Below are 8,816 nucleotides of genomic sequence, written 5' to 3' on the forward strand. Positions count from 1 at the left end.
AGACAGATCCACCCAGTGCCACATTTGCCTGCATGCCCGTATGAAGCGCCTCAATAAGCTCAACAAATACCTGTACATCCATACTTCTTGAGAACTTGCCACAATCCTTGCCTTGAAACCGTGTCGAAAGCTTTACTGAAGTCAATGATGACCCCGATTTCAATTTTTGATGCTGAGTGCCAAGCAGGGAAGCAATGGGTCCCATTTTTTATAGTCTTTGGTTTGACTCGGCCGGGGTTTGAACTCACAACCTACCGATCTTAGGGCGGACACTCTAACCACAAGGCCACTGAGTAGCTTAGAGCGGCATGTTCTGCTCAATACAATTTTCCTGAACTTGTTTCAGACAAAATATCATGTCCATTGTGCTCATTCCTTGTCTGAAGCCACATTGAGTTTCTGGAAGTACCTCTGGCGAGATCTGTTCATTTAACCTGTTCAGAAGCATTCTTGAGAAGTTTTTACTGACAATGGCTAAGAGTGAGATGCTTCGGTAATTCCCACACTCTCTTCTGTCTCCTTTCTTGGAACAGTGGTACAATGCTGGCCTCCTTCCACTCCTGGGGTATCTGATGAGTTGCCCAAAAATATTTGATCATCTTATACAGACAGGTCAAGAACTGGGCACCCCCAAACTTCCACACCTCAGTTGGAATGCCGTTACGACCTGGGGCTTTATCTTCCTGCATTGTGTTGATTGCTCTTGTTAATTCGGAGATATCAGGCGGCTCATCCAGACTCTCTACTACCGGGCGCTGTGCTATAGCATACAGTACGTGGCATCCTCTGCTAAATCTCCAGGGAGTTTCAGCAGTTTGTCAAAATGACATGCAAATCGGTCCAAGATCTTATCCTTTTCCTGCAGGACTGTCTTGCTGTCTTATGCTTTCAGCTGGATCAACCTTCTGGATGTTTGGCCATAGATTTCTCTCAGACCTGTGAAGAAGGTTTTCATATCATTCCTATTGGCGGCAATCTGCAGCTCTTTTGCCTTTCTTTCCCACCAGTCAGATTTCATTTTTCCGGTGTATCTTTGTATTTCACTTTGGGCTCTGCTGTAAGCATGCTTTTTGGATCTTGTGTTGCACTGCAGCCTCTCCTGCCTAGCTTTGTTCTTGGTTACCAGCAACTCCTGCAGATGTTCGTCCCGAAGGCTGTGAATATTTATGTACATGTAATTTTGTAGTTTTGAAAATGTTTAATACATTTGCTAAAATCTGTAAAAAACAGAACAAAGAAAATGTTTCACTATGGGGTCCTGTGTGTAGAATTTTGAGGACAAAAATGAAATTGTTCTAATTTGGAATAAGGCTGTTGCATAACAAAATGTGGAAAAAGTGCAGCTTTTGACAATCCTCTATGATTTAAGTGAACAAACCAAATGTCTCATTTGCGACTTTTTTTCACCTCAATAAAAGACCAAACCACAGTTAGGAAGGGACATCAAACTTGACCAAACAGAGAAAGTAAAAGTTATAGGACAAATACCTTTTTCAAGATGAGTTACACCTCCGTGTAGAGCTGTTCTGTCCAATTTCTGGCGATCAATCACACCGGGACCAATGGCAGGATTTGACTTGCAGGAGGCGCACAATGGCATGACGAGCTCAGTGTCTGACATTGGCGTGTCCTGATTTAATATACTGTAATTTTTTTCAGAACTCGACAGTGCGCCTAATGTACGGAATATTTTTGGTTGTGCTTACCGACCTCAAAGCTATTTTATTTGGTACATGGTGAAATGATAAGTGTGATCCGTAGATGGCAGTTACACCCAAGCGATATGATGGCAGTCACACATAAGACATATGTGTAGATTGCAATATGACTCAAACAACACCAAAATTTTATACGTTCCATTGAAAATATAGAACATTACACACGGCGCTCCAAAATCTTATCAAAAGGTTTTAGTACGGCTTTGGTAAGCTATGAAGCTGCACCGCTTGATGGATTGTATTGTGCTTCAACATATGAGTATTATTATGATGTGTGTATAAGGTAAGACATATTATGTGGCGTTTTATTTCGCAATATTATGCAGATTGTACTTTTCTTACCTTCTGGTACCTTCTGATCTGTATTTGGGATCTGCATAAGTCCTGAAAATTTGCGCGCGTCCGCCTTTGTATCCGCGCCAACACAATTGTTGATAAGCTTCTTCTTTCTCTCTATTTTCTTGTTATGGGACATTCATATTCCGCTGTTGCCATTTTTAATATAAAGTAGTGTAAAGTTCTTATTTATATTTGTCAGTAAACTTGCCATGAAAGCGCTAAAACATACAGGTGTAGTGGGTTTACATTATTCACCCAAGGATCTTTAGTTATTAGAAAGTTCCGGTCGGTTTTTCACGAGTACACATTTCCGGTGTTGTTGTTGCACTAGTAAGCCACGGATGTGGAGATGATGCTTTGTTATTGATTCAAGTAAAGTCTGAATGTCATTAAAACAGTTAGCTCCATCTTTTGACACTTCTTCCACTCCCGTTTTTCTTTAACGTACAGTATTTAGGTCATTCAAACCAATCGATTGCAAGAAACATATCATCTGCGCTAAACCGTTGGGAGAGAGTTCTCTTGCCGTTTTGAATTCAAAGTTCTTACAGCGGATGGCTTTTGTGTGATGCAGCTTTTTAAAATTGTTTTGTGTTATTTGTTTTAAGTGCTGGAACAATTTGTCATATTACGCCCTGATTAAGCAACATTAACATATATCTGCACAAAACCTGACACACCCAAAATTAGTCATGTCAGACTTAAAAACAATGCAAATGTGTTAAAATGTGTCATATATATTTCTGTGCTTGAATTGAGCATATAATTAACGCTTTGCAGTGGTTGTCATGTTTTTTTTAAGATTGCTAAACTGGATCGTACCAGGAAACGTCAAGTTTCTGATTGACCATGCTACCGTCTGGGCCATGCGGCCCAAATGTGGCTCTCCCTGTACATTTTAAAGCCGTTCAAAAATACTAATAAGGTATCAACATATTACATAGTTCAACTGTTTTTATTAACTTTCTTAAATGAATTAATATAAAACAAGCTAGGTAAATAGTTTTCTCAGGATTTTAGCCTTAAAGACAAAGATTTATAAAAATTAATAAATCAACAACATGAGTGAGATGGATGGACATAAAGACGACAGAAAAGACATCTCTACCAAAAGTGTATGATACAGTGGCCATAAGTTCACGTCCCGTCTGGGGCATGTCTTATTTAACCCTTGTGTAAGCTTAAGATTGACTTTACACACTAACTCTTAGGACCCAAAGGGGACCTGCTCAAAGGTCAGCAATACTTTTTTGTTTTTTAACTAGAATTTTTTAACAATGACACATATTATGAGAACATTTTTAAAAAGAGCAATATTTCTAAAAAAAAATATTTTGCAAGTTTGACTATTTAAGGCTGGGCAATTTAATTTATGAATAGGTCAATAATTACTTACATTGATTTTGATACAGTAGACAAAAAATATTATTTTATTAGTTTTGATGTGCCTACTCTCTAATTGGTTATGTGACCTTGTAATTGCATACATTACAAATAGGTAACTATGTTTTATCATGTTGTGATAGTATCAAATGTGCAATTATAGTACAGTCGTTCATCCCTGCTGTAATGTAATATTTATTTTACAAATTCTCATCAGGGAGTGTCAACGAAGAAGCGTCAAATCAGGAGACACCCCCAGAACTCTGCGCCGTTGGGGATTCTGCGAGTAGAGAGGAGAACTCCGCTGATACTCAAGTGGTCCTGGAGGTTGTTCAAGGGCCCAGACAGCCTGTGTCCTTCTATGAGCCACAGCTGCGTGAAGAAATAATCAAGGAACTCTGGGACTCTCAGTTCTTCACAATCATCACTGAACAGACTGTTGTTATAAGTGGTGAAGTTTATGTCCCACTGTGCATTAGGTACCTAAACAAAGAGGACATCCAATGTGAAGAAACATTGGCTTTCGTTCCTCTTGTTGGAGACTGCGTGGCCCTCTCTGAGTCTATTGAGATGGCACTCTCTGAAAAATGGGGTCTTAACATGGCGTACTGTAGAGGACAGGCCTTGATGAGTGTTGGTGAGGTTGGCACTCAAATGAAAGCTGTGAGCTTGGCGCTGGCTGAGAAATACCCTCAGGCAGTGAGAACAGTCAACTCTAGTTTGTCACTCAATGCGTGGCTGGCAAAGTCATCTCCAATAGAAGCAGCAACTGAGGGAACAGTCCTGGCAGGTCAAATATTACGTTGGCTAACGGAGGAGGCAGAGAGGCAAAATAAACTGGAAGAAATGATCCTCCACGTGTTCCAGGACAATGAGGCCAAGGGGAACGAGCTGAGGGACAAGCTGATGAAGAACTGGGATAAGAGTCACAACATGCATGAGGTGATGGTGGAGATTATTGAAGCTGTCTTGCTTTGCTTAAATGAGCTCAAACATCAGGGAGACATTTCAGACCGGCAGCAAGCGTCGCATTTCTTTGATTCCATCACAAACTTTGAGTTCATCCTCTCATTGGTGGTGCAGAGACACGTCTTGAGTGCCACCAAGAAGCTGAGTCAGTCTCTCCAGGGCAAGCCCTTGGACATGTTGCTTGCTGTCAACAGTTTACCAGATCTCAGCGCGTCTCTCAGGAATTTGGCAAGCGACATCAACGCGCATCACAAGGCGTGGTTCGAAGAAGCCGTGGCGCTCGCTTCTAAGCTGCACATCCAAATACTACATTCGGTTCTTTTAGAACCTTTGAGTGAGTTTTACAAACTTGCGCTCAGCGTGAAATTGGTGGAACACTCCTTGTTAGAAGTCGACGAGCTCTTCACCGAGAAGGTCATGGATACCTTGAGGTGTCTGGAGATTGTGCCTTACGCAATGTCCAAAGTAGAAAGCAGCACTCTCAGCGGTCTCATGCTGCGCCTGTACAAGGAAGACCTGCCAGACGAAGCCTCCCTTGAGGACGAGATCAAATTGTGGAAGGAGAAGTGGTTGGACCCCCTGGCGGGCTATCTTCCGACCACCGTGCTCGACACCCTCAAAACGTCCCAAATAAGAAGCTACAGTAATATCGAAACTCTCCTCCGACTCCAGGTCATTTTGCCCTTTTCAAGAAGAGAGAGCAACTTCACACAAGGAAAGAGAAGCTTACAGGAATTCATTCAGCAGGAAAAAAGATCCCTCTCCGAACTCCATCCTCTGTAAAATCTGCAAGGTCTTCCATCACAGAGAGGTGGGCGCCATCGAGAGCCTGGAGGTCTGTAATCAACATTTGTTTATCCATCCATCCGTTTTCTACCGCTTGTTCCTCTCTGGGTCGCGGGGATGGCTGGAGTCTTTCTCAGCTGCATTTGGGCGGAAGGCGATGTACACCCAGGACAAGTCGCCATCTCATCGCAGGGGCCGTTTTTGTGTATATTATTCAAATTCTTTGTGTTCTCCATTTGTTGATAGTCTTTAAACCACGCTTTTGATATATTTTCCCCTCTTTTCTAGTTTGTACAATTATACCGCTCAATGGGACCAAAATGGCATAACAATAGTCAGGTGAAATAAAGCAATGTTCCATTGATGGTTATCAATGCTCGTGTGCCTTGATACAAACATTTTATTCAAGATGTCCCATTGGTGTAACCAGTCTGGCATCAGTATCCCTTTTAATGACTTGTTTTACTTCCAACTGTCACTCTTGCTTCATGTTCTGATGCTTTGCCATGTTCCCTGTAACATTTGCTGTAAACCTAGCTATTAAAGAATGTCTCCTTGATATGGAAAATCTTCTATATATTTGTCAAAAAAAGTAATAAAAGTGTCCAAAAAGATAAATAGTGGTGTTCATAAGTTTTTCTGATTGTAGCAGTAACTGCAACAAGACACAAGGTGGTGCTGTGGCACAGCATTAGCAAAGCTTGGATGCAAACTTCTCTTGCGACTAAGGCAGCCAACAGAAACAAAACAGAGCTTCATAAACTTCAACAAATACCATGAAATTTTCCAACTGCATTAGAATTAACATTTCTGACGGAATCTTGATATTTAAAAAAAAATATGTGTTTTGATTTGCTTCTCATTTGATTGTGTATGGGAGTTTTACGATACATTTATAAATGTGTATTCAAAAGTCCATCCAATTTCTACCGCTTGTCCCTTACGGGGTCGCGGGGGGCGCTGGCGCCTATCTCAGCTACAATTGGGCGGAAGGTGGGGTACACCCTGGACAAGTCGCCACCTCATCGCAGGGCCAACACAGATGACATGCACCTGGGGATAGGTTGATTGGCAACACTAAATTGGCCCTAGTGTGTGAATGTGGTCTGTCTATTCAAAAGTGTATTGTGATAAAACATAAGACTAGCCAGTTCTGTTCACATTATTGGAATTATGATAAAATACTACAAGAACATCATGCTACTTAATTTCAGAACTAAACTGTTAAAACAATTTTTTTTAGAAGTAATGTAGGAATTTAATGTTTTTATCTCATATATTATGTTAGTCAAAGATAATTTATCTGACAGAAGCGCTCTGCTATTTTTAAAAACCGTCTAAATAGAAATAGCTCGAGATCCTCTATAGTTGTCCAATAAAGTAGATTCTGATGACAGGTGTGCGCTGTATTAAGGAACTACTGCAAGAAAATATTACAAATATGCTCCATATTGTGCTGCTTTTTAAAATATGCTGCAAATTTTTTTCTTGCATGATTTGCCTTAAGAAAAAAAAACATGTACATGATCAAGATGTTCAAATATAATTACAGAAAACGTGCGAGGTACAACAAAATTGTGATGCATTACATTGTATGCATGTTCCAAATAGACTGAACTGAACTGAACAATTGGAGAGTGATAAACACAAGAAAAACGGTCCATTTCTGTTTACATTTGTCTTCATATGAATTTATATATATGTATGTATATATATATATATATATATGTATGTATATATATATATATATATATATATATATACATATATATATACATATATATATTTAGAATGTGGGAGGTTTTCATGTTTTACACAAAATGGAGCTAGAATGTTAGCATGTGGCAGGTTAAAAAGCAGTTATGCAGGTTGCTCTGGCTTTGTTGCTGTGTTTGTGTTTGAGGTAAGAATTTTGGACAAACTTTGTGTGTTAACGCAATCAATTATTTGCTAAACATTCAATCTTGTTTGAACTATGAGCACCAATTGAACTTTGTCAACTTGATGACCTTCCCTTTTTGAACATTTAAAGGTGCTGTTTGCTACTTCTTCAGTCACAGTAACATTTTTCAAAGCTAAAAAATAACACAAGAAATGGATACATGGGTGATACAGCAGAGGATTGGGAGAATGTCATGTGGTCAGATGAAACCAAAATAGAACTTTTTGGTTTAAACTCAACTCGTCGTGTTTGGAGGAAGAAGAATACCGAGTTGCATCCCAAGAACACCATACCTACTGTGAAGCATGGGGGTGGAAACATCATGCTTTGGGGCTGTTTTTCTGCTAAGGGGACAGGACGATTGATCCCTGTTAAGGAAAGAATGAATGGGGCCATGTATCGTGAGATGGGAGGTTGTGTGTGTCCCAACAAACGTCTATAAAATGCACACAAAGAACCGTTTGCACCTTCTCTTGTGACTGGCGGGCGGTCAGCGCCATAAAGCTGAGCAGGTCCCTGGGTAAATGGGGCGCGGACCACCAACAGGACAGACTAAGTTCAACAGCTCAGTAAGGCAATTAGTCTAGGAGAAGGATCTCTGAAATAAAATACCCCTTCCAACCCGCACCAAGCCAGCGTGGAAGGTGTAGGCTAATAACCAGCATGAAAAGTAAGCCAAGAAGACGGCCCCCAATCCCCAGCAGTTCCAGGGGAACAGTGCAGTGGCAGGGAGCAGCTAGAGATCGTTCACTATGGAAGAAACATGCTGAGGCTTTTGTCCAGCAGTGGAGTGACAACGGCTTATGATGATGATCGTGAGATTTTGAGCCAAAACCTCCTTCCATCAGTCAGAGCTTTGAATGGTTGACCAAATACTTATTTTCCACCATAATTTACAAATAAATTGTTTAAAATTCCTACAATGTGAATTCCTTGATTTTTTTTTCACATTCTGTCTCTCACAGTTGAAGTGTACCTATGATGAAAATTACAGACCTCTGTCATCATTTTAAGTGGGAGAACTTGCACAATCGGTGGCTGAATAAATACTTTTTTTTACCCCACTGTACTTCCTTTTCCTGTCTATAACGCCAAGACTTCTGGGTAATGTATTATATAAACATTTACTTCCTAGATTACATGTATTCATATAGTTATGTAACTTTTATTGATCCAGGGTAAGCCAATTAAAGAAAAGGTTTTTCATTTGCGGCATAGCTCGGTTGGTAGAGCGGCCGTGCCAGCAACTTGTGGGTTGCAGGTTCGATTCCCACCTCCGCCATCCTAGTCACTGCCGTTGTGTCCTTGGGCAAGACACTTTACCCACCTGCTCCCAGTGCCACCCACACTGGTTTAAATGGAACTTAGATATTGGGTTTCACTATGTAAAGCGCTTTGAGTCACTAGAGAAAAAGCGCTATATAAATATAATTCACACTTCACACACTTCAATGCTGACCTGGCATAGTGGGAACATCTACATGTTAGAGATGTTGAAGTGTGATGACAATCTCATCGTATCTCATTTACCAACAAACATTAGCGGTATAGATCGCTCTCAGCAGTACACGCATGCTCTTAATGTGCAGTGGTTAATGTGTTTGTACATAAATAATGGTTTAAGAAGGACAACTACTTTTCGAATGTTAAACATACACAGAGAATGTCTGCAATTTGTG

General features: G+C 40.5%; 1 protein-coding gene across 1 annotated transcript in view; it reads left to right on the forward strand.

Annotated features, from left to right (window-relative positions):
• Positions 1 to 5,813, forward strand: part of si:dkey-250d21.1 (uncharacterized) — a 45,392-nt gene extending 39,579 nt beyond the window's left edge. The window contains exon 11 of the mRNA XM_061898136.1: positions 3,658 to 5,813. Within this exon, the coding sequence (XP_061754120.1) occupies positions 3,658 to 5,192 (1,535 nt within the window). The 3' untranslated portion in view covers positions 5,193 to 5,813. The remainder of the gene's footprint in view (positions 1 to 3,657) is intronic.
• The last annotated feature ends 3,003 nt before the right edge of the window (positions 5,814 to 8,816 follow it).

Source organism: Nerophis ophidion, linkage group LG04 (genome assembly GCF_033978795.1).
Source record: "Nerophis ophidion isolate RoL-2023_Sa linkage group LG04, RoL_Noph_v1.0, whole genome shotgun sequence".
Classification (NCBI taxonomy): domain Eukaryota; kingdom Metazoa; phylum Chordata; class Actinopteri; order Syngnathiformes; family Syngnathidae; genus Nerophis; species Nerophis ophidion.